The sequence below is a fragment of the Petaurus breviceps genome, unplaced genomic scaffold (assembly GCF_028583685.1).
Source record: "Petaurus breviceps papuanus isolate PSGF00001 unplaced genomic scaffold, PetGlider_PUasm1.0 90977, whole genome shotgun sequence".
Classification (NCBI taxonomy): domain Eukaryota; kingdom Metazoa; phylum Chordata; class Mammalia; order Diprotodontia; family Petauridae; genus Petaurus; species Petaurus breviceps.
The window spans coordinates 42,403,551-42,430,022 of NW_027187391.1; the positions used below are offsets into that span (position 1 = coordinate 42,403,551).

Genomic DNA, 26,472 nt, shown 5'->3' on the forward strand with positions numbered 1-26,472 from the left:
GTATTCTTCAAAGTTTAATGAATCAGGAAATTGAATAACTTCAGTAATACAGAATCCTCTCTGAATGAACTTTACTTTGACCACGGCTCCTCCATTTTCAAAGAAACTAACAGTTTAATATTACAAATTAAATAATGAATAAAACTTGTTATTAAGTTGTCAACTTATGCTTTTTTTCCTCAGTGGTAGATTGTCATTTAAAGAACCTATTTAGTTTAAAGACAAATTCCAAAATAATGTTTAAGCTTATTTATAATTCAATACAAAGATTACAAAGTAGATATGGTTGTATTAATATCAGTTTGTGATGCTTTCAAGTGATCTTAATATTAAGTTGATATCTAATTAGAGAATTTCAGAGTCAGATGGACGTTTCAGAGGCATTTCGTTCAAACTGTCAACCAATGCAGAAATTTCTTCAGTAGCAAGCGGAAGGGAATAAACATCTATATAATGCCTTCTTTGTGCCAGGCACAGTGCTTAGTACTTTATAAATATTATCTCATTTGATCCTCATAACAACCTTGTTATATTCCCATTTTAAAGTTAGGAAAACTGAGGCAAAGAGAGGTTAAGTGACTTGCCCAGTGTCTGAGGCTAGATCTGAATCCAGGTCTTCCTGACTCCAGGCCTAACACCCTATCCACTGTCACATTAAGCTGCCAATGCTAGCAGCAACACTTACAGATTGTTGCCTATCCTCTGCCTGAATACTTTCAAGGAAGGCAGTGGTAGGGGAATTCATTTTCTTACATGACAATTTATTCTACTGTTGTCCATTAGACTATGAGCTTCTACAGAGCAGAGACTTTTACCTTTCTTTGAACCCCAACTATTTAATATGATGTCTGACACGCAGAGTTGCTTAATAAATGCTTACTATTGAATAGATCTAGCTATTAGAAACTTGTTTTTCTTATATTAAGCTAAAATTAGCTTCCCTGTAACCTCCATTAATTGCTCCTAGTTCTGTCCTCTGTAGCAAGAATGAATCTTCCTCTACTAGGACAGCATTTCTGGTGTTCCCCCAGCCTTCTTTTTCCCCAGGCCAAACACTTTCTTCATCTCTTCCTTGATATTTCCAAACTTCTCGCCATCTTAGATCATATCCCTCTGGAAAGACTTTATTTCCTTAAAACATGGCACATAAACAAAATATTCCATATGTGGCCTGACTAGCAAAGACCACAGTAGAAGACTAATATCTGCTATAATCTGGATCTGATCATATGAACTTTATTCCCCCCTAGGTATACCTCACTAGTGGTTTGTAATAAGCTTATCTTTTATCACAAGAACTATTGTCAATTCAGGTTTCTACTATCCTGTACTTATGCAATTTGCTTACTTAAACCCAGATACAGGATTTATTTTCTGTCACAGATTATATTGCCATGGGCTTTTTTCCATCATCAAGAAAATATAAATACCTTTTATTATAATTTTCTAAATGTTCACATATGTCTAGTTAGTTAACTTTCTGAACAATGGTTTATTATGTAATTAGCCTTTAATGATTTACAGTAAATGATGACAGAAAAAGCCCAGAAAGTAAAAGCTTGAGTCAATTCAATCCAATAAACATTAAATTGTATTTCACTCTTCTGGATGTCCATCACTTCAAATAGAATTACCAAGAAGTCAGGGTGGCTGAAGTCATTGCTGTCCCCAGCAGGTGGGGGACAGAAAAATATTCCTCTCATAAACACGGCCTTCCCATCTTCTAACAGTAACTCCCCTACGTCAGGTACCAGGGATGTTTACTACATTTGCCATGGCTGGACTGGAACTATACCAGACCTGAAACTGTCTTTGTCCATGTGGAAAAGGAGAAACAGGAAAAGATCAAAATAGAAAAGATGTCTTCGGGGTGGCTAGGTGGCACAGTGAATAGAGCACCGGCCCTGGAATCAGGAGGACCTGAGTTCAAATCTGGCCTCAGACACTTAACACAAAAACTAGCCGTGTGACCTTGGGCAAGTCACAACCCCAATTGCCCTACCTTCCCCACTCCAAAAAGGAAAAAAAAAAAGATATCTTCAAGGAGGTAAACATGCTACAGATAATAAAAGAGGGAGTAAAAAAAATTCTATCTGACTGAGAATCTGAAGAGAGCAGCAAAAGGTTAGAAAAGTAATAAAATTGAGCAGAGGAATTTAAAAGGCTGCTGGTGACAGATACATTATAGTGCAACATATTTCAAGGAATAATACTGGCTATACTGCTATGTTTTAATGAAAACTTGGAACAATGCTTAAAAAAACTATATGCACAATTATATTAATTATTCACTATACAGACATACATATCTTATTAGCATTGTACAGCTTTCCAAGTATTCAAGCTACACAATAGGCTATTATTCCCCCCACTTCTCCCTCTGCCAGGAACCTGGAAAAACTACATGCATTACTACAAGACGGGATCTGGTCCTCTGTATGGCACAAAAAGTAAACTGCTTAAATGTAACTACACCTTCCAAAATCAGAAAAAACATCAAGTATAGACTGTACCCAGTTATTACTCTATTATTACTATGTAACGGGAGTGACCAATTTACAATAGAATCAAGTCAGTATAACTCATATCAAACATCATGGGGTTAAGGATGGACTCAGTATTTATTGTCCAAATTCTAGCTGAGTTAAATTTGGAGAGGCTCATCATAAAGTTGAAAAATTTTTCTACTACAGCAACTTTTAAAGAGCATCCATTAAGCTAGAGAAAGGCAGTATCCATACTGACAAAATTATAGATCCTTAATATAATGAAGCATGCAAGTATCAAATATTAAAAATAACTTACCTTGATTTTTCTCAGCTTCTTCTACAGACCCAATATATTTAGTAGAAACTTGATGATTATCTAATGAGGGGTCTAATGCATAGCCTAAATTTAAAAAAAAGGGGGGGGGGGCAAATTGTCATTTGAATTTTTTGCCAGTCACAACTTTATAATTGCATAAATAACTTCACATCCCATTTCCTCAACTAAAATGCATCAAAAATACTCTTAATAGCAATGATCTTTCCCTGTCATATATTTTTAGTTAAATGAATAAATAGAATTTTTAGCGTGGAGTACAAAAAGACTATAGCAGAAAAGGATAGAGACTATTCTTTCAGGAAATTAATCACACTAAAATTAATAAGATATTTGCTGGTTGTTTAAACCTTTGTCTATTTTCAAGTAACATAGTTATATATGTATATACAAATATACTAAAAAGCTTAATAATAGAATAGTAATAACTTTTAATTATTCACTGATACCCAACATTACAAGTTTTAGTTAGGAAAGGAGCAAACCTTTTTTAAATTACATGAAATAGGGTGAGGAAAAGAAATTTTAAAAATTAATACCAATTAATACCTTGTTATACCTATTGGGAAAAACCCATTTCTATTTTGGGTAAGAATATTCTTCATTTCCTGCACTAAAATAACAGTATATTTGTAACCACCCCAGATCTGAGATATGTCAGTGGTAGGTGAATAATTTAAAAATACATTACCTATAGGTCTCTAGAGGGTTTTGGGAACAAGGGAAAAAAGGCCAAATACTAATCAAAAACAAATAACATTTCATAATATTCTGTTTTAAGCATATGCCACCTAAACTTCAAAGGCAATTTAATCTCCAGTATCATAAACCACCAAGGCCTCAATGTTTCCACAGAGAACTTACATGGAATATTTTAATATAGATACTTTTAGACAGGGAGGGAATAGGAGTTAGGAATAGTAAAAGTATGCATCTTTGTGGACATATGCAAGTTGATGGTTTTTATTTCTTAGCTAAAGTTTATTCAGTAAAGACTGCTTTCTTAGAGAATCAAGATTTAAGTCAAATATACTTGATAATAAGTTCTTAATAAGCTAAGTGGCACAGGTGCTCATCTCACCCTCTTGACATACTAGAATAGAACCAACCACCTTGCTATTAGTTCATTTGCATTTACTTTTCAGCATTAAAATATTTTCTTAGCCAGAAGAGATAGCTTGATGGTAGGAAAGCAGCTTTGGAGTATAATCCTTGAAATCACAGGTTCAAATCCCATGAGTCAATTTAGTCTTTCATTCCTTTAATGTACAGAAAATTTCACTGTACATGAACTTTTTGAATGAGACTTTAAAGAATTAAAAAAAAAACTAAGTTGATACCCCAACTGAAAAAGAAACACAACTATAAAGACTTGTATGGGAAGCAAACTAGCCTTTAAAATTGATCCTTCTCTACATACATACCTGTGCACTAAAGTTCTGGTGATAAATGAGAGGGTCTCCTGGTTCTTCCTGCCTCCATGTATTCCCCCAATTCTGCTACAGTTCCTGTCTAGAAGGAGGGAATATATACTCCCTCTTCTCTGTTCACCACTATCAGTAAAACCCCTCCTTTTTTTGTACCCCCTTTCTAACCTTTCTGCATGGAAGAAAAAAAGTAGAGTTCATAAAATCATAGGAGTTAGAAGAAACTTTAGAGATCATCCTCTAATCTTATAGATGAGGAAACTGGACGGGACTGGTTAAGTGTAAGAAGAAGATCCAGAAGCAATCAAATCAACAAACCAACAAGAATTTACTGAATACTTGCCTTCTGCAAGGCACTGTACTAAGTACTGTCAATAAAAAGAAAAACCAAAAGTCCCTGCCCTTAAAGAGCTTATAATTTAACGATAGGTATAGAAGTATATATTCAAAATAAATACAAGTTAGTTTTGAACCCAGGTCTTCTGACTCCAAATCTAGTGCCATTTTTGCAGTGTTATAAAAAGTTCCCTTTATTCCCTAATTCCCTTGTCTTCTTTCTTCAACGACTCCTCAAGTTCTAACCAACCCTACACTTTATATATGTATATAAGTAAATGGATAAAAAATGCATGTAAGTGGACCTACAGGAAAAGTTATTTTTAATTTTCAAAGTAACATAAAATATTTCTTGATTTCCTTTATCAATTTTATGAAAGCTAACTAACTACTCTTCAGTAGAAAAGTATCCAGCCTAATCTGGCATATATATATAGATCTTATACAGTAACAAAACCACAATATCAATCTGGAAAAGTGTATCATTCTTTAAAGAAAAAAATCAGCATATGTTCTTCTCTTGCCATCATTTTTATTTTCCTTTTTCAAAAATTCAATTTTCCCTAAGTTAGGTAGAGAATGATAGAATTCTTTCACCATCAAGACAAAATAAAACCAAGAGAAATTCTTATCTCAAGTACTTATTAGGAGTCAGAGACTAAGTCTGGCTAAGACCTACCTTAGACAATTCTGACCTTTATCCCACTGTACCATGCTTTAGCAAATTAATATATTTTATTTAGTTAGTTATCAATATGCATAGTCTATTTTCTCTTTTTGAAGCTTATCTTATTTACTTAAAAAACCAAAATATTTCTATTAACTTCCTTTTAGTAAATTTGTCTGAATGAGGTCCAATGTTAGGCAAATTTAAGAAAAAGATATTCTTACAAATTATAAATTTTGCCTAAAATTTCCTGTCTAATCATGGTATAATTACTAGTACTTGGAGGAATAAAAAAGACAAAGTTAAAACATTCATTAAATTGTTTAGCAAACCCACCTCACCCTGTTAAACGTTTCAACTCTTGCCACAACGAAGACAATCCTTATGAATTTGTAATTTGCCAAACAGAACTTATATTTTATACCACTCATTTGACTGCGCCATCTAGTGATGAGAGATACATCAAAGGCTATTTTTAAAAGAATGAGGCCATTTCTAATCTCATTTCACAAGTTAAAGGAATGATTCTTTCTGCTTGCTAAGAGAATATTTCGAGAGAAAAAAGGAAGGAAATTATTACTGCCATTTGACAGATGAGAATACTGAGGGTCAGAATGGTTAAGTGATTTACCTAAGGACAAACATTTAGTTACTAGAGTAGCTGGGGCTCAAATTCAGGTTTTTGTTGACGCCGAGTGTGCCTTCTGCTATACTTATTTTGAAAACATGGCCCTCCATTATGACACAGCTTCCAAGAACATTGTGCAGCAAGAAAAAAAACCCTATTTTAAACTGAGTGTAAGAATAACAGACTAAGTCATATTTCAGATGAGAATTCAGACATGGGCTGACTTCAGCTTATTTCATTAACTTATTTTTCTTTGTACTTTATAACAAAGGGAATTAATGGTGGATAGGGCTGAATACTTTTTTCAGAACTTACTTATTTAGGCATATGAAATAAGAACTGACCATGGCTTTTGTCTTTGTAAGAGGACAAAAATCATTCTTTAAGGCCTAGCTCAACTGTCTTTTTATCCACAAAGCCTACTCTGATTCCTCCCTGGTGAGTAATGAGCCTATTGTGGAATCATGCCTGTACTTCTCATATGCACATATTATTTTGTATTATAACTATTAGTGCATGCACAATGTGAAATCTATGATGAGCTTAATATTTGCCTTTTTTTCCAGATCTTAGTAAAATGTACTATACATTGTACAGGTGCATAAGGATTAAAGTGATTAACTACCGAAACCTAAAAATTATATGTGCAAAGATTCCAAAATTGCATTTTCCAAGTAATTTTTCAGAAGGAGGAATAGAATAAATCATTCAATTTATGAATGACAATATATCACCTAAGTACGGAAAAGAAATTTTAATTTGGAGTCAAGAAACCTGGTTTTGAATCCCAATCCTGTGATTTACCACTCCTGGATGAAGAAACTCCTACCTCTGAGAGGTTAAAGAGCTTTCCCAGGATCATAGAACCAGTTCATGTCAAAGGCAGGATTTACACCCAAGTCTCCTGGCTCCCATGCCAGCTCTCTATCCACTATTCCACCCTGTCCCTCAGCAACCCACAACCTCTTATTAACCCACAACGGGAATTAATTATTAGTAAACTCCAGAGAGTTTAGCAACAATTATTTCCAAATAGTAATCTTTCTTATCTCTCAGCTTACAAAAGTAACAAAATAGATATGCACATGAAACAGATAAGATATTCAATATCTGAAGGCTAAAAATGCAGCAGATACTGTTCTTCTATCATTAAGAAAAATCCACTCTTCTAATTAGGTTAAACTATAAGTCTTACCATAGGTTGCAAAAGTTCGCCTCTGTTGTTCAAACATGAAATCATTGATATGAGTTGGTTCAGCATATCCAGAAAGCATATTCCTAGGGGCAGCCATCTGTTGAGTCCTAAAGGGATTTTCTGGTCCAAACTGCAGTATTACATGGAATTAAAACATAATTTAAAGAATCAGCTACATGCATGATAGCAGGAAATCTTTTTTGTTATATTCTGATGACCAAAATACTAAATTCCAATTCTCCCAAGTCCATCTTTTCTCTAGATATTTTAGAATTCCTTGGAGAAGAAGTTATTCAATTCGAACAGCAAGAAAGAACAATGTCCATATTCAAGAATTAAGATTCTGTTTGCATTTCACAGAAAAGAATCATATGTCATATTACCTTCTGCCTTAAATTGTTTTAAAAAAAATGCCTGGTAAGCTTGGCTCACGGAAAGTAATGCAATCACACTTTCATTTACTAATATGCCTAATCAAAGTATAACCTTTTAAGTATTTGACTTTAGCATGAAGATCTATCTCACTTTGAGCAAAACTAACTATAACACAACCGGTTGAACAAATTTAGTCAAAAAAGCTAAATGTTTGAAAAATAGTTGGGAAGGATTTTATAAATGTGAATAAAAGCAGAGTCTTGCAATGCCAGAGCAAGAAAGTCTGCTTAATAAAGAATGGAAACAATCTTAAGTGGCTAAGCACAGTCAGGTTTTTAGACTGTCAATAAACATTACAACATGAACTTTTGTTGTATTAAATGTGAAATGACTGTCTAGTGACCAAAGGATTTACAACTGGGGGAGCTGAATCAGATACATATTGACATTTTCATGATAAATGAAACCAGGAGACAAAAGGAATTTGTTGCTAACTGCAAGATTTGTCTTGAAAGGAGTTAGCAGAATTGGTTTTATCATGTCGAAAAACATCATTTGAAGGGACATTTAGTCATCTCACAATGTAGTATATACATGCTGAGCATAAGCAAAAAGAGCCATATAAAGATAGTTTAGGCTTATATATCAATATCTCTTACAAAAGATAATGAGATAGGAAAATTCTAAGACCTTCCAAATTAAAACAACATTTACATTTTATTACTTTGCGATTTCAATGCAAAAGATGTCAAAATATATGTTGGAACATATGCAAAGAAATAAAAGGTGAAGGGGGCCAAGGCTGTAGACAATATATAAGCCTCATGCCTAAATATCATGAATATTTCTTTTCATAAAAACAGCTGGGAGGTGTTAGATATGGCAACTATCAAATAATACTACAAAAAGACGAAATGGAATATATCTTGACAGGAAATAGCTTGTTATCGATGGAGGTAGTATAATTTCTTAATCTATTGTTGAAGCAACTACAATAAATACTATCTAAACAAATTACTGAAAAAAGTGAAATGGTAAATCAAGGAAGAGACATGGAGAATATCCCAATTTTCTAAGGAAGATTGAAAACAAAATGTCCTAGTCAGCAAACATGTGATCTCACTTTGCCAAGTAGAAAGAGGTGGCAGCTAAGGGCAATACCAGTTAAAGATATAAATTCATTTGTAAAATCTTACAGATGAAGATGGTGATAAGTTATGAGCATTACCGCTTTATAAATACTGAGAAGTGGTAGAGGGAAAAATAAGTCTACAGAAAGCTAAGCAAGAGACCCAATTAGGTCATATCTTTCCAAAATTACTCATGGATGAAATGGCAGCAGGACAGCAAAAAGATGAAATGAAAAAAATTTATCAAGTTTTCTTAAAACAAACTATTTTCTCCATCAATCACAATTGTACTTTAACATCACAGCTCCTGATGTCCTACGTTAGGAAGAAAAAAGAACAGTAAAGACAACAAAAATGGGAAGAGCAGCTAGGCTTGACTAGGAATAGACAAAGCTTTGAGGTCTTTTGCTGAAGGTAACAATTTTTGAGATGTCTGAAAGAAAAAAGGATACCAAACAGCTGGAAAAAACCAAGGCCATTATTCCTATCCATAAAAGGTGATTAAGGGCGGCTAGGTGGCGCAGTGAATAGAGCACTGGCCCCAGAGTCAGGAGGACCTGAGTTCAAATTCGACCTCAGACACTTAACCCAAAAACTAGCCTTGTGACCTTGGGCAAGTCACAACCCCAATTGCCCCTCCAAAAAGAAAAAAAGAAAGGTGATTGAGTAAATATTAATTACTAACTCACATGTGTACTCCATTTTATTTTTTTTCTTTTTGGAGGGAGGAGGGCAGGGCAATTGGGGTTAAGTGACTTGCCCAAGGTCACATGGCTAGTAAGTGTTAAGTGTCTGAGGTCACATTTGAACTCAGGTCCTCCTGACTTCGGGGCCAGTGCTCTATTCACTGTGCCACCTAGCCATCTCACCTACTCCATTTTTATAAAATCTTTACAAGAATAGTCCACATACATACTGAGGACATCTTTGGTGAAAGTATGAGAAGATACAGTATGTCAAGCTTTTGCAAATAATATTCTATAGATTTACCACATCTTAACTGATTAAAAAGACACTAAAAATACAAGATTCCACTATTTATTGTTTGTGGATAATGAAAAATGGATGCTTCTGTGGAGCAAAATACTGAGGTAAAAGCCCTCCTATAACAACAAAATGTCTCTCAAACATGTTAAAATAATACTAGATTTTTTGAAAGAGCAATAACAAAGATAATTTTCCTTCCCAAGTGTGATAGTAATGGCAATTAAAGATTCCCCTGTATTGGCTTGGTTTTCAAATTGATTGTGTTAAAACCCAGAGTTTGTTAATCCCACCTGTGGGATGGGCTTGTTGATGTGAAAAGAAAGTCCTGAATTGGGAGGAGCTGGTGATGTAGATTTGGAGACACAAGAGAGAGGCGGGAGATTTTTTTTTTGGTAGCTGCACCTCGTGGAGAGAGAGAGAGACTAAGAGGATTGCTGGTGGCCGCTTTGAATTGCCCTGGACTTTTGAGACCTGCCCCCTGAGCTGCCAAGGACTGAGGAGACATGGCTGTTTTGCTGGTACTTTGTCTGTCTGTTTTGATGTTATTTTGCCAGATTTGTCCACTGGTGAAAGACTGTCCTGTTGAAGAAGTCCTGGAACCTGGCATTTGGTTAAGAAGGCCTGAGACTGTCCTGCAGACAGAGAGTGAATACTGTCCACTGGTGAGGGACAGTACTGAGAGTGAATACTGTCCACTGGTGATGGACAGTACTGTTGTTGCAGGGGTCTGGAGACTGTCCGGCAGACAGAATGAATACTGTCCACTGGTGAAGGACAGTGCTGTTGTTGCAGGGGTCTGGGAGCCTTTCTGTTGGTTCAGAAGCCCTGAAGAAGGATTTTCTTGTTGTATGTTTACAGAAATCCTGGGAGAGGGCTTTGCTAATGTGTTCAGGGGTTCTAGGACTGTTCTACAGACAGAGGATAAATTCATGAAGGGACTGGCAATGTATCTTATGGCCTTGCTAAGCCTTGTCTCTCCAGGAACTAAGATTGCTGAGAACTTGCCTCGTGTCAAGATGAAGAAAAGACCTCCATTTGGGTATTAAGTGCTGTGTTTAAACTTGATGTAACTCTGGGGTAGATTCAATTGTGATCCAGGGGTGGGGAACTTTTGACCTTTTTGTGTTCTATGGTTGAGCAAATGAATGTATTTTACTTATGTTTGGAAACTAATCTCCATTTGAGAAGAGGGGCTTTGTGGTGGACTTAATTAAGGTATAGCCTAGGGGTGGAGAAGTATTTGGAACAGAGACTTTGTAATTGATTGAATGATTGGAAAGTCCTGGGGTGGGGTAGGCCTTGGAGATTATTTAATCACACTTAGTAAATGCTGTATTTTGAATGATGTCATGTTTTGATCTTCTCTGTTCTGGGTTTGTTACTGAATAAAATAGAGAGCACCTATGCTGGTATTTTGAACCTGGGAAGTTGCCTTTCCTTGGCATTACATTACACCAAGGTGGGGGAAGGGAGGAAATGAAAGAATTTGGAAGTCAACATTTTAAAAAATGAATGTTAGAATTTTTTTTATACACAGTTGAGAAAAATAAAATTAAAAAAAAAGATAATTTTGCATCATCGATAAGTGTGTATACCTTAGCTAGATACTGGAGATGGTCGATAAAAGGCATCTATGCCAACATCATAGAGAAAAGCAATACTGCAATTATGAAACTACACTGTGCTTCTGATGACTCCAAGCTTCTTCCTGAAACAAAAGTCTACTTTTTTTTGCCTCTAATATTATGTACAAACTCCTCTGTTTGACATTTAAGGCTTTTCACAGTGTGGCTCCAACCAGACTGATTTCCAGACTGATTTCCCATCATTCGCTCCCCCTCACAAATGCACTCTATGTTCCAATTAAACTGGCCTACTTGTTATTCCTCACACACTAATATTCCATTCCTACTTCTGGGCTATTCTACAGGCTATTCCCATGCCTGGAATGTTTTCCTTCTTTACCGGTGCCTCTTCATATCCCAGTGCCCTTCAAGGTTCAGCTGAAGGGCTACTTCCCACACAAAACCTTTCCTGATATACACTGTCATTAGTGTTCCCCCATCAACCGGTAATACTCTACGTTTACTTCTCTGTGCACATATTGTTTTCTTCGTAGAATTTAAGCTCCTTTAGAATAAAATCTGTTTTGTTGGTATTCCCAGCATTTAGCACACAGTACCGGTACGAATGAGATACTTAATAAACGCTTTGAATAAATGAATTGACAACACCAATATTTTTCCAGTGATAATATACAGTTATGAATGGAATATCAACCAAGGCTTAAAGTCACAGGTCATTCAGAGGGCGACAGAGATGGGTACAGTGGGCATGGATTGGCTGAAACATACCACCAACAAATAACAGTATACAAGAAGCAGTTGTTTAAAAGATACAAAAAAGACATATGACCACAAAAGAAAATGGGCTGTCATAAATCAAGAACGAGGGATAAACAACAGACAAATCCATGCACTCCACTGATGTGGAAATATTGCCAAGAAAGCTAGTGGAAGGCCCCTAGCACGTCAAATGGATCCATTGTGGAGGATTTATTGGAGGATATGTTTAAGAGTAACATAGAAGGCATGGACCCATGATTTAAAAAAAAATGCTATCCACCTCTAGAGAGGGAATCAATGAACTGAATACAAAGTGAAGTGTAATTTTCTCTTTTTTTGTGCCTTTTTTGAGATATGGCTAAGATGGTAATGTTTTGCATGATTTCACATGTATAATAGATATAATTTTGCTTGGCTCCTCTGTGGAGGAGGAGGGGTGGGAGGAAGAAAATCTGCAACTCAAAATTTAGAAATAATAAATTCGAATTGGAAAAAATTTAAATAAAGGCTTTAAGGTTTACAAAGATACAGGGTATCTCAAAAGTCGTAGTGCAGTTAAAAGTTTATTACCGCATTAAGTCTTTTGGAACACCTTATATATAATCTGATTTGATTCTCCAACAATCTATTAACCTCATTTTACATGTAAGGAAACTGAAGCAGACAGAGGTTAAGTGACTTGCCTAGGATCATATAGCTAATAAGTGTCTGAGGAAAGACTTGCACCCAGGTTCTCCTGACTCCAAGTCAAACACTTTATTTACTACTCTGCCTAGTTGCCTCTGACTTTTCCAGAGACACAGACAGTACATGCCAGAGCTGGGACTTGCACCCAAAATCTTCTTTACTAGAAGGCCAATTTGCTCTATCCTATACCAAATGGCTGGTTTTCCTGAATTGTTTTCCCCACCCTCACCCCCTTCTTTTTAAAAAAATTCTTTGTTATAAAGTTTGGGTAGAGGGGGAAGAAGGGATACATTAGGAAATTACTGTAATATAACAACAAAAGGCATCAATAAAATTACAAAAAATAATATATGGTTACAAATGATAGAAAACTATGATTTTAGGGGAAAAAATCAAAATTATAAATAACCCAAAGGGCAATGGAAAGATGCATGGGGGTGGAAGTACAATGTAGCATCTTATCAATGATGACTTACACTATTTCTCATATATAAGAGCCATCAAAAGCAGGTAGGCCAGTCATATAGTGAGCATGGCAGACAACAGATGGACAGCCTAATTGCTACACTAATAGATAACCTCCTGAGGTGAGCATCCTGTCAAGAAGCCCAGATATTTGGAAATCATCTTATTCTGTTCTAATTCACAAGTGAAGAAGGTAACTGTCTTTCTCAACCCTGAAGTTTGCAAAAGCAAAAGCTAGAAATCTTTTTGAAATGAATGCTGCCCCAATTTTACACTTATCTGGCACGGATGTGACAACAGACAAGACAGATTATAAAAGACAAGCCACGAAGTTGCTAGAATTAATGGAAAGCTAAGATAACAAAAGAATAATGGGTGGGCCACCAACATGTTGGATGAGTTTGCTATGGAATACTGACTTAAAATCAGACAGGAATCACACAGGAAAAGGCATGGAAGGGAGAAGCAGTATTATAATGTAGTAGAAATACCACTAGACTAGGACTCAGAAATGTTCCTTTCTGATTTGCCACTCACTATCTGTGTGGCCTTAGGCAAGTCATTTATCTCTATTCCCTTTTCCTTGTCTTCAAAACAAGTGAACTGGTACAAATTATCTCTAAGATCCCTTCTACTTTTAATATTTTGTGGTTAGATTCTGTAGTGGTAAACAGAACCATCTAAATATTTAAATAAAAATGCAGATTAAGAATAATTGAATATTTATGTACTTTAATAAATACCTTCTCTGGGTTTTTTTTTTTTTTTGGGGGGGGGGGGGTCTGGACCTGTGATTTCATTTGGACCTATGACTTTATTGGTGTTGGAATCTCTAGTAGGAGAAGTCTCTCAAAGAAGACTGGCAACTGTTCTGCAACTTACAATCTTAGACTTAAACTAAAATTAAGTATGGCAAAAATTTACAGCAGAAAAGACACGCTAAATGGTACTAAAGCCAACTACTTCTCTTTATTTTCCTTTACAAAAATCAGAGACATTTAGGTAATGATTCAGATCAGTGACTCATTGTTCCCTGGAGATGCTCCTGAAATGATACACATGTTATCTTTCTGTATCTCATCTGAGTGAACTGTCAGGTTTCAACTAGTAGTGGGTTTCAACTAGTCTCAATTCAGAAGTGTTTATCACTAGAGGTTGACCATGAGGTGATGAAATTTTCAGACTTAAGACACTCATGAAAATCACGTTCTAATTGATGAAGAGTTAGTAATTTGTGTCAACAGAGGAAGCGACCACATTACTAACAGTAACTCATTTATAGCCCAGTCAGTCAATCATCCAACACAGCTCAAACAATAACCTCTACAGAAGGCCATTCCAGCCTCCCTGCCTTCCTGTCATATGCCCCCTTCCCCAGCCCATTATGCTGCAGGATTTTAAACGTGTACACGTCTCTCCCAAAAGAATGAAATCTTCTTGAGACAAACTTCCATCTCTGTATCCCCAATATAGCAGGCACTCAAATGACTGCTGTTTAAGTACTAACTATAGGCTAGGCACTGTGCTAGATGAGGGATACCCATACAAAAGTGAGACAATCCCTGGCCTTAAGGAGTTTACATTTTACTGAGGAAAAACATGTTCACAAATGAATGATTCAAAGACATATATACAAATAAACAATGGTCTTGGGGATGGGGGACACTAACAACTGTGAAAGCAGGGATACAAAGTACTTCCCTCCTTGCCACCTTGTTGTATATTATTATTCCCAGACCGTAACAGGGATTCAAACCCAGGCCTTCTGATTCCAAGGAGTATATGTTATGGAAAAGCATACTTTCCTTGAGGTCTTTGGAAAGAACACTTTCTAATTTCCAACGATTTTAATTTAAGGGAGCTAAACCAAAAGACTAGCAAAATATATTGGAAACACTAATGGTATAATCAATATAGTGGGATTTTTTTTTTACCCTGATACTTAAAAGCTGTTTAATTCTAAGAAAGTCATCTAATCTTTCTTGGCCTACTCTTTCTTGAATCTATAAAATGAAGTTTGAATAAGATCTTGAACATCCCTTCCAGGTCTTAATTTTAATGATATTTACTTTAAAAATATAAATTAATATCTAAGTAATACAATCTTTTCTTGACCACTGCTGGCTACTTGAATATTTTCCTAATTATAAAAAGGTTAATTTTTTAAACAGTGTTTATTCTACAAAAGCTGCTGGGAAAACCATTTGGCAGGAATTAGTCTAAGACTAACACATCTCCTATCGCTCCAGATATACACAACCTAGATATAAAAGTACATATCATAAACAAATTAGAGGAGTAAAAAATAAAATACTAGGAAGAGTTCATGACCAGATAAGGGAGGGAGGTGACCACAGAAAATGAAATGGATAAATTTGACTATGTAAAATTGAAAATGTTTTGCACAAACAAAATCAATGCGGTTAAAATTAGAAACAGTAAAATGGAGAGAAAATCATTGCATAACATTTCTTGGCTAAAGATAAAGATTCAGATATTTATAAGAATAATGGCTATTCTCCAATAGATCCATGATCAAAGAATATGGAAAGGCAGTTCTCAAAACAAATTCCTTGTCCTTTGCCTTGGTTCTGGCTTCATTTTCCTCCTTTCAGTCTGGACTGTAGTTAAGCAATTCAACTATACACATTCCTCCATCACAGTGCTTTGCTCCCTACATCAGTCACCTTCACACATATTTTCCCTTTTCACTTCCATGAAGCTGAATGCCTTCAGAGGAAGTGGACCCAGCCCACTACAAATTTATACAATCTAATCTAAGCCAGGTCCTTACTGCTATACTGTAATCATTTTATTCCTCCCTGACACACCTCAGTAACAATTTCAAAACTCTTTTCTCAAGTCTACAATGTCATCCCTGATCCTTTTCTGTAAGCAAATAAGATTGTCTCTTGCTTTACTAAGAAAAATCCAAGCAACTGATCCTAGGATCCCATCTCTCTCTTGTTCCGCATCTCTACATCCTCACTTGTTCTGCTCTCTATCATTCGAGAGTCTGAGGAAGGTGACGTCCCTTCTCCACATCAGGGGAAACTCCTATTTGTGCTCTTATCTTCTATATCCTCTAGAAGCTTATCTACTGGCTACCCCATTTCCTTGAAACATATTTAGGTCTACCCCATCCTCAAAAAATAAACAAAAACCTTTACTTGGTTTTGGCTTCTCTCCAAACTATGGTCCTACCCCTCTCCTCCATTCATTGCCCAACTTAATTAAAGAAAGAATCCTTTATACTTTCTGCTTCCATTTTCTCATGATCTACTCACTTCTTAAACCTTTACAATCCATGTAGTTTCACCAGACTGAAACTGCTCTTTCCAATGTTACCAGTGGATCTCAGTGGTCTTTCTCACTCATCTTCCTTGACCTCTCTGAAATATTAACACTGCTGATCTTTTCCTCCTCCTAAATACCTCTTCTTTTCTGGGTGCTGTCATGCTGCTCTCCTTTGGTTCTATTCTTTACCTGTCTGACTATTCCTCAACTGCTTTTGTTAGATCAGTTCTTCCCTTTCTCCTTGGCATGTGTTTCTCCCATGGCTTCCCTCATCCTGGGACTTTTCCCCAGAACTCTGGTGTACTTAACCTCACTATTAAATGGATGTCTCATAGGCAACTGAAACTTAACACATTCCAAACAGAACTGATTACTTCACCTTGATCCCCTTTCTCAGTCCCCACCAATCTGCTAGTCATTGAAGTTCTCTCAGTTTAGTACACCATCTTTCTTGTTACTCTGGTTCAAAATTCCACATTTATCTTTGACATCCATGTCTAATCATTTGCCAAGTCTGGTTGATCCTACTCCCACAACATCTCTCGCACTGATTACCTTTGTTCCATTCACAAGGACATCACCCTACTTCAGTCTCTCATCACTTCTCAGCTTCCTATTGGTCTCCCAGCTTTCATTTTAATACATTTCCAGTCTATTCTCCCCACAGAACCAAAATATTCTTCTCTAAAACAATGTTCAAAAACACAGCCCCCTGTATATTCTCTAAGACCCTCCACTATCTGGCTTTTATATACTTTTCTAGCCTTATTCCATACTGCTCCCTTCAAAAACAGAGCTTGAGACTTTCACTCCCTTTAAATTATTTCCCTCCACTCTTTTTTAAAAAAATCACAAAAATCAGATGAAGAAAACTTAAAAAGAAATAACTACTTTCTAAAATAACTAAATGAAATAAAATAGTAATGGATACTCATTTAACTATGTTTTGTTTTGGACTAATTCTCCTGTGTTAATAGACATAAAAAGTAATCCTTTCAAAAGAGTACTTTCCTTTCATTACACCAAGGCAGGAATGGGGTGGAAGCTTTTGTAACAACTACTGCTACTAGAACTCAATGTTTCAGTTATCTGCAGCATTTAACACAACTAAAACAAAACAGCACTCATAAATTAATTGTTTCTATACTATACTTTTTTTTTTGGAGTCCAACATCAATATAGCTTAAAATGAGCAATTTTGAAATACATCAAGAACTCTGGTCAACCAACTAATTGATTCATCATGATTGGAAAGAACTAGTAAAGAAGAATCCTGCCTACCTCATGAGAAATGACAGACTAATATGCAAGAATTAAAAAATACTTTTTTTAACTTGACAATTTGTTTTGCTTAATAAGTATTCTTTATCCATTTGTTTCCTCCTGGGTGTACAGTTAGGACAAACACTTGTGAAGGATCAACAATCTCCTGCAAAACTGTCTTGCAGGGTTCTAGAACAAGATATTAATTGATCCCCACCAATGGCTCAGGGCGATTGTAAAAAGCAATTGTTTCTATTCTGGCCAGAAACCCTGAGAGTTCTTCCCCTATCAGAATGATTTTTCTTTTTCGATAGGGGAAGGCAGGGCAATTGGGGCTAAGTGACTTGCCCAAGGTCACAGTTAGTAAGTGTCAAGTGTCTGAGGCCAAATTTGAACTCAGGTCCTCCTTTCTCCAGGGCTGGTGCTGTGCCACTTAGCCGCCCCCTGGAATGATTTTTCTTTTGATTAGGCAAAAGAGGACATTCTTTGTCTCATTTCTTACCTAGCCTTAATTACTGAATGGGCATCGCCTCAATGCAACTGAGACCTGGGAAAGACCTTAGCTTAAAATGGTCAAGTTCTCCCACTGAGTCTCCAGTTGTCTTGATTTCTATCTTGCTAAATGGCTCTGGAGAAGAAAGTGAGGTTAGTGACTTTGTACAGCCCTCCCTCACTTAACTCCAATTCACTTGCAAGTCATGGCATTGCCTTCCTGATACCATGGTCTTCTTCAAGAATGAAGGACTAAACAACAACAAGCATAATGTCACCCACAAACTATAAAACCCATTGGGCCCTACCATCTATAAGGAATCCCTTTTTCATTTGGACTTTGTTGGACATACTCCTTAACAACAGCAAAATGCCTTTGGTAAGCATATGTCTCCTTATTTTATGTCTGTCTTAATGTATCATCAAAAGGATAAAGTAGTCATACCTGCGCTTTCTTGAGAAGGACAAAGATGTATTACAACAGCACCAGGCACCTTTCACTAGGCTTAAGAAGTACTAATGGCAGTCAACTGTCATCAGGAAAAGTAATCCCCATGGAGATGTGACCTGGCAACTGCTTCTGTGAGTGTTTCAACCACAGCTACCAAAAACCCAGAAAATAAAGTTTTCACCACCAAAGTCCTTAGCACTGCAATGATTTTATCATATTAAAGAAAATTAATTACCACCCGCTTTACTATTGTATTCTAAAGATGAGATCTTTCCATCTGACTTGCCTTCCCATTAGACTGTGAAAATCCTTGAAAGTAAGGACTGTCCTATTTGTAATAGGAATGCCTAGCACAGTACTTTGCATGTAACAACTGCTTGATAAATGTTTTGCTCATTCACTCATTTCTTATGGAACAATAGTATTCCATTACATTCATATAACACAACTTGTTCAGCCACTCCCCAACTGACAGATATCCCCTCAATTTCTAATCCTTTGCCACCACAAAAAGAGCTGCTATAAATATTTTTGTACATGTGGGTCCTTTCCCCATTGTTATGATCTCTTTGGGATAAAGACCTAGAAGTGTTAGTGCTAGAACAAAGGGTATGCAGTTTTATAGCCCTTTGGGCACAGTTCCAAATTGCTATTCCAAATGGCTGGATCAGTTCACAACTCCACCAATGCATTAGTGTTCCAATTTTCCCACATCTCCCATCATTTTCCTGCTAAGTAATTCTTGGTTATAGTCCCAGTTCCTTTGCCTTCTGGAATATCATATTCCATGTCCTCTAATATTTTAATGTTGCAGCAGATAAGTCCTGGGTAATACTATTGTGGTTTCTCATTATTTGAATTGTTTCTTTCTGGCCACTTGCGGCATTTTTATTTCAACCTGATAGTTCTGAAATTTGGCTAGAATGTTTCTCAGAATTTTTATTTGGGGATCTCTTTCCTTAAGTGATTGGTGGATTGTTTCAATGCCTATTTTGCCATCTGTTTCCAGGATATCAGGGCAATTTTCCTTGACAATTTCTTGAAAGAGGTTGTCCAGGTCCACCTTTTGATGATGGCCTTCAGACAGTCCAATGATTCTGACATTGTCTCTCCTGGATCTACTGTCCAGGTCAGTTGTTTTTCCCATGAGGTAGTTTACATTTTCTTCTATTTTTTCATTATTTTGAATTTGTTTGATTGATTCTCAGTCATTAGCTTTTACTTGCCCAATTCTAACGCTTAAGGAGTTGTTTTCCTCAATTAGCTTTTGTACTTTCTTTTCTATTTGGACAACTGTGCTTTTAAAGGAGTTGTTTTCTTCAGATTTTTGTATTTCCTTTTCCATTTGGCCAATTCTACTTGGTTGATTGGTGCTGCTAGTGGATGTAGGGGTCTAGGGGTCTGGCAGCTTACCTGGTGCAGAGCCAGCATCCCAGTGCTCGTTTGTTATGTACTGAGACCAGTGGTGTGCTTCTGCATTTCTGGGGATATACTGAAGTATGTGACTGTTTGGCATCTGGCTGTTTGCCCAAGGCTACTACGCTAAAGCTTGTGGAGGTTCTCAGACCTGGAGTTTACCCTTCCTCTAGCTAGGCTGAGGCGTGTGTGTGTGTGTGTGTGTGTGTGTGGTTGTGGCACGGTGTTGGCATTTGCCTGCTCCACCACACTGGGGCTTGGGATCTACTCCTAGTTTGCTGAGGTGGGGCTTGCTGGAATGCTTTCTGTCCTGGACTTCACTCTTCTTTTACCCGAGACAGACCTTTCTGCCAATCTTCCAAGTTTCTTGCACTCAAAGATTGTTTCACCTTGCCTTTTTGCTGGTTCTGCTATTCCAGGATTTATTTGGGGGCACCATTTTATGGTTGTTTGGAGGTAAATATGGGAGAGCTATAGCGATTTACTGCTTACTCCACCACTTTGAATCCCGGAAATGGAGTAACGTACTTTAAATGAAATGTAAATAAAATCATCCTTCTCTTTTTCTCAATTCCTTAATGAATTTTAGAGGTGTACTTTAGTTTGAAAATGACAATGTGAATCACATTTCCCCAATGTGTCTACTAAACTGCTCCAGGGCATATAAAGTGGTTTGGCAAGCTGAAGGGATTTGAGAAATGACAGAATAGTAACATGGTGCCTTACAATAGTATGAAAAAGAGTTCTTTGTGCACCCACATAACAGCATTGCTGAAAACACTATTTTCATGCTTTCTTATATCACAAATTTTAACTATATTTAATATTTCTAGTGCCCAGGACAATTAAATGAAGCAATTCTATGTCTATTTAATAATGAAAGATGGAAAATGAAATTTAATTTAATTGTTCTACCACCAAGATGACATAATAACATTCCTCACCTGTAGTTTCAAGGTACTTTGTTCTACTTAAAGAAAGCTACTTTGTTTCTCCAGTTCAATTCAATTAAGAAAAACCACATGCAATGCACTGGATTAGGCACAACTGATAAAATGAAATAAAGACAAATACATTTTATTGTCTAGGAATTTATGAATATATTTGGGAGGGAGAAAGATAGGATGTACATGAAACCATAATATAAATTGTAACAAATGCATGGAAAAGGTATAGAGTGGTAGGAGAGATCTTAAAACGGAGAGATTGTTTATAGATGCTGGTGGTGTGGGAAAAAAAGGATCAGGAAAAAATTCACAGAAGAGTTAATGGTTAAAGCTTGGCCTAGAAGAAAATGATTTTAGAAGGCAGGGGTGGAAACATTCCAGGCGTGGGGGACAGCATGTGTTAAGTCCTGGAAAGCAACAAAGAGCAGGATGAGATAAGAAACAGCAAATGATTTGGTTTGAATAGGCAGAGATCAGTAAAAAGGGCTGTCACAGTGTCCAGCTAAGAATATGTTTTGAGAGGGCCAAATTGAATGCCATAGTTTGCTGACCCCTGAGCTCTGGAATGCATGAAGGAGAATAGTGTAAACTAAGGAAAGGTATGTTGGAGTCTTGTTGTGGACCTCTGAATGCCAGGCTAAGGTGTCCAGATTTTACTCTCCATATGCACTGGAGAAACCACAGAGGAGAGGAGAGATGGAACTGGACTCCAACAATAGGAAGATTCTTCTGGCAGGGATATGAAGGATGAAATGTAGGAAAAGACTTGCTGGTAGGTAAACCAGTGAAGAGATAATTTATAATTGTCCAAGTATAAGTTCAGAGATAATAAGGACCTGAATGAGGATGTTAGCAGTAGGAATATGAAGGAGGAGAGGGAAAGAGAGTCTAATGAATTATTCCTGTTTTCCATCACAGTATTCTCCCTAGCTGCAATGCCTTCCTGGTTTCAGTCCAAACATTTTCCTTTCCTCAAATTAAAGATATTTTGAGCTTGAAACTTAAATTTTTATATCTGTAAAAAGTGGGGGTAGAATCAGATTATTTGGAAGATCTCTTTCAGCTTTCAATTTCTACTGTCCTGGCCTTATTTCTACAAAAAACTCTTCTAAATGGAATATTTTTTCTGCTTTGATGCATTTTCTTATGCTTACTCAGGTTTCATCATTTTTGGTCTCCTTCAGGATAATAATCAGATCAATTTAATTTATTCTGCATTGTGTCTCCATAATACATATACCTAAATACTTAATAAAAAATTCAATCCAAAGATCATAGGAATATGTCAGAAGTGTAAATTCTTTCTTCATCATTCAAGATCATTATTGAGGAAATAACATTAACAAAGCCCATATCTAAAAATCATGTATTTAATACAAAGTATAACTTGAGGATACTTAAGATTTACTCACCATTAATAATTCAGATAATTCCAAAAGTAAAGTTAGGATAAATACTAAAAGCCTAGATAGTAATGTTTAAATACCCAGACTATTTAATGCTCATTGAAATCAAGGAATTTTTATCTGGAAGTTATAATTTGGTCTAACCCCCTCATTTTACTAATGAGGAAGGTGAGGATTAGGGAGAGAAAGAGTTCACAAAAGGAATAACAGAGCTAGAAATCAAACCAAGTCCATTTGATTCTAAATGTAGCTTTCTTTCCACTATATAAGTGTGTGATGTATTTCCTTTTAAGTTTTTTTTTTCTTTCTCATTGCCGTAAGCCTCTAGCGCAGTAATATTCCCATGTAGTGGAGTAAACCACAGCTACCATTGTAGGTTATTTGTCTGATTTGTACAATTGGTCCCAGCACCTCATGGTGATGAACTGAGTCAGCCTAGTAGGCCATGGATAGCAATTCAGTCAATATTGGGTTTTATGATCACTAAAGCAAGCAGTAGGGCAAATACATAATGACACTACTTTGTCTTGAGGGGTGACAGAGATTTGCCTAAAGGCAAAGTGTGGTGCAATGTTAAAAAAAAATACCAGGTCAAGAGTCAAGAGAATTAAGATTTGACCTCCTGTATCTGCTACATGATCACTGGTATGACTTTAGATAAGCCATTTCTCTATATTTGAAAAATGAAAGGGTTGGACTAGGTGACCACTAAAGGAAAATGAGAGCTCAAAATCTATGATTCTGTGAATGAATTCTGACCCTCATAAATCAGTACTGATTTGGAGAATTGTAGTGGACTGTGTACAATCATAGCATCTGAAAATATCCTATACATTGCACTGGTGTCACAAGGGAAGTGTAACTTGCCAGACAGAACATTAAGAAAGGAAGATAATACAAATGCTACCTTTTTGGAGCTGTCAATGCAGAGTTCCCAGAGATAGCAGATAAGAGATTATGAGGCAGGGAAGAAATGGGAGAAAAGACTGTTGTTTGTTCTTCATCACTGAAGAGGACCACAACATCAAGAAGGTGATACCATGACTTGCAAGTGAACTGGATTTAAGTGAGGGAGGGCTATGCAAAGTCACTAGCTTCATTTTCTTCTGTGGAACCATCTGGATCCAGTGGCAAGATATAAATCAGGAGGACTGGTCAGGTGAAAAGAAAGGGATCATCAAAAGCACCTACTTTAGACACTTAATTTTACAATAAATACAATGGGAATTTCTTGAAGGCAAAGATATTTTCTTCTCTTAAGAAAGGAAAATTTGTCCTCCTTATTCTGTTTCCTGAATTTAAATATGCTTCTTCAATAAGTATATGGATCTGTGATCTCATGAAATGTAAGCATTCCTTCCAACAATGAAGATCACAACCCATCCATTTAAATGTAGGTATACACTGGGAAAAAATTACATCAGGCTATCACTGGCAAACTTTCAAGCATTTTCAAACAACTACATCACTTTAATGTGAAGAAAGTATAAGTCTTTTTAGACTTTTTCAAACACAGAATCTGAAACCAACATCTTCAAATATACTTCATTCTTACCTCAGGAGCAAACATGGTCTCATAGGAAGGATTGTATTGGACTTCCTTAATGGCAGGATCAAGGTGTACTCCAGTTTCCACATCTTCCTAAAATAAACCAAATAAATGAACTTTAAATATCTGGCAACTGCTATATTACCTTCACTTGTATAAGCAGTGGTTTAAATTCATTATCTAGTGGGTAGTCATGATAGCCTAAAAAAAAGAGCATCAAAGCAACATTAACATTTATAAGATTATGTATGTGTGTGTGTGTGTGCATATCACACATGTATGTATATATATAGAAGGAAGTTCAGATGAAGACTCAGAAAAGGGCAATGTTGTTACCATCATGTTAAATTTTATATAAACACATAAGTATATATATGTATGGACATATATGTATACATACATGTGATAGAATCTTAATAAAGCTGTCCTCAACCCCAATATTCTAACTTCATTATAGGCCCAGTCTCACTGAACAGCAGGCCCACTGCACCTACCTACCGTGTTTCCCCGATAATAAGACCTATCCCAAAAATAAGCCCTCCCTTTACTGTGTAAGATTCCTCTAAAATAAGCCCTCCCCCGAAAATAAGCCCTATTGAGATTGCTACTGCAGTGAAGGTGATCCCCTGCGCTACACGCTACCCTCTGTATGCATCCCCCCTCCGCCGTGAAACGCACGCTGCGCTCCGAGCTGCATCCAATCAGAGCTGCAGCAGTGAGCGCATCATCCTGTTCTTCCCCAGTGATTTGCTTGCTGGCACCATTGAGAGCAGTGCCGCAGAGGAGAGCTGAGGCAGGACAACATAAACCCTCCCCTGAAAATAAGCCCTCTGGTGGTTTTCTTTCCAAAAAAAATAAGACAGTGTCTTATTATCGGGGAAACACGGTAGTCCCCCATCAATATCCTAACTTCTTCATATATGCCTCACTGCTCACTAGAACAACAGGTTCGTCTATGAACTCATAGTTCTCACATAACAGCAGGCATATCCATGTGATGGGATTTGTCACTGCCTCTACCTAGTCAGTGTCCCCGGACTCATTCCCACAGAAACAGGTGTGTTCTTGTACTCAATGACAATCATATCATCCATCTAACCCAAGACAGGACCACAATACCTAACTATCCATCTTGACCAGACAGGACCACAATAGCTAGCCAATTGGAGGGTATCATGACCAGAATGTTTAACCATCTAACCAAAGATGGGATGCCTCCTCCATTACCTAATCCCTTAACAAACTCCTCCTGCCTTTTTAATATTAATCATATTCCTATATTCTATGTAAATTTTGATTGTGTAATCAAAATCTTAATCCTATAAAAATCCATCTTGCTTTCTCTGAAGTTGCTGGATCCTCTTGCAACTTAGTCTGCTTCATGAGAAGCAGCAATCTCAATAAATGCATACACTTGGATTAGAGATGGTCTGATTGAATTCTTTGAGACAGTTCTACCACATCACATCATGAAACCCCAACAGTTTTTGGGTGGGCAGAGCCCCCACCACAACACATGCATGCACACAATATATAGATATATGTATGTAAGATTAATGGTTTATATTTAACCCTCTTTTTCTGTTCTTTCTATATGGAAATGTTCATTTTGTAATGTTTGCTAAATTCTCAATTTAAAAAAAATAAAGATAAATTCACACAATCTTTTCTTCAGTCTATTATTATTACAGCTATATTATAAAATATGACTAAAATCTCCAGTGCTTTATGATTATTAAAAATAAGTGTAGCAGTTTTTGAATGTTAAAATGGCTGACAAAATCTGGTATGTTTTTTCAAACTCTTTCAAAATAAATCTTTTTTTCTCTTAGCAACTATAGAACATCAATACAGGTCAACACTGCCTGTGGTTTTACATTAATTTAATATGCTTTACTCCTTTTAGGGATTTCAAGTCAGTTCAGCTAAAAAAATTTCCAACTATCTAATTCTCCACTTCCAAAACGATGCAATTAGACCCCCTTAAATGAATAAACCACTTTTTGTCTAGCTAAGGAGAAGCAGGCAGAGTTTATGTCTTCTAGGAGTTACTAACTTGCCTAGGTAGATAAATAGTCTGTAAATATAGGTCTGGGATAAACACTACCACCACCAGCAACAAAGTAGGGTAAGGAAATATATTACAACTTTGAAAATGCATGATACAGATTGTAAATATCTGATGAATTAAGAGAAGAGACAAATCACTTTTGGAAATTTTCTTATGAAGTTCACAAGGAAGAGAATTTCACACCTCTGCTCTTCATACATTTTTCAGGTAAGTTCTCATTATTAATAGGTTGTGTAGGTAAAGTTCTCAACTTTCCTCTTTGGCTGAAGCCAATGGAGAGAACCTGACACAGGGCACCGATACTTACCCAAAGAAAGTGACTGCCAAAACATTCTCAGTGTAATAACTACATCTCCAAAACAACTTTTAGAAAGTTACCTCCCCAGTGCCTCTAATCCCAAATGTATGTATGTCATATTACATCATAAAATACTGTACTTATAACTCCTGATCTGCTAGCCACATAAAGACTGAATATGGTTAAGACATGTGAATCCTTTTCTAATCTGCTAAAA

At 36.4% G+C, this 26,472-nt stretch overlaps 1 protein-coding gene across 1 annotated transcript in view; it reads right to left on the reverse strand.

Annotated features, from left to right (window-relative positions):
• The window catches only part of CDC40 (cell division cycle 40), a 56,781-nt gene that overhangs the window by 21,398 nt on the left and 8,911 nt on the right, over window positions 1-26,472 (reverse strand). Inside the window, exons 2-4 of the mRNA XM_069077051.1 lie at window positions 23,893-23,979; window positions 7,077-7,206; window positions 2,806-2,889 (exon numbers count right to left, since the gene is read on the reverse strand). Of these exons, the coding sequence (XP_068933152.1) occupies window positions 2,806-2,889; window positions 7,077-7,206; window positions 23,893-23,979 (301 nt within the window). The remainder of the gene's footprint in view (window positions 1-2,805; window positions 2,890-7,076; window positions 7,207-23,892; window positions 23,980-26,472) is intronic.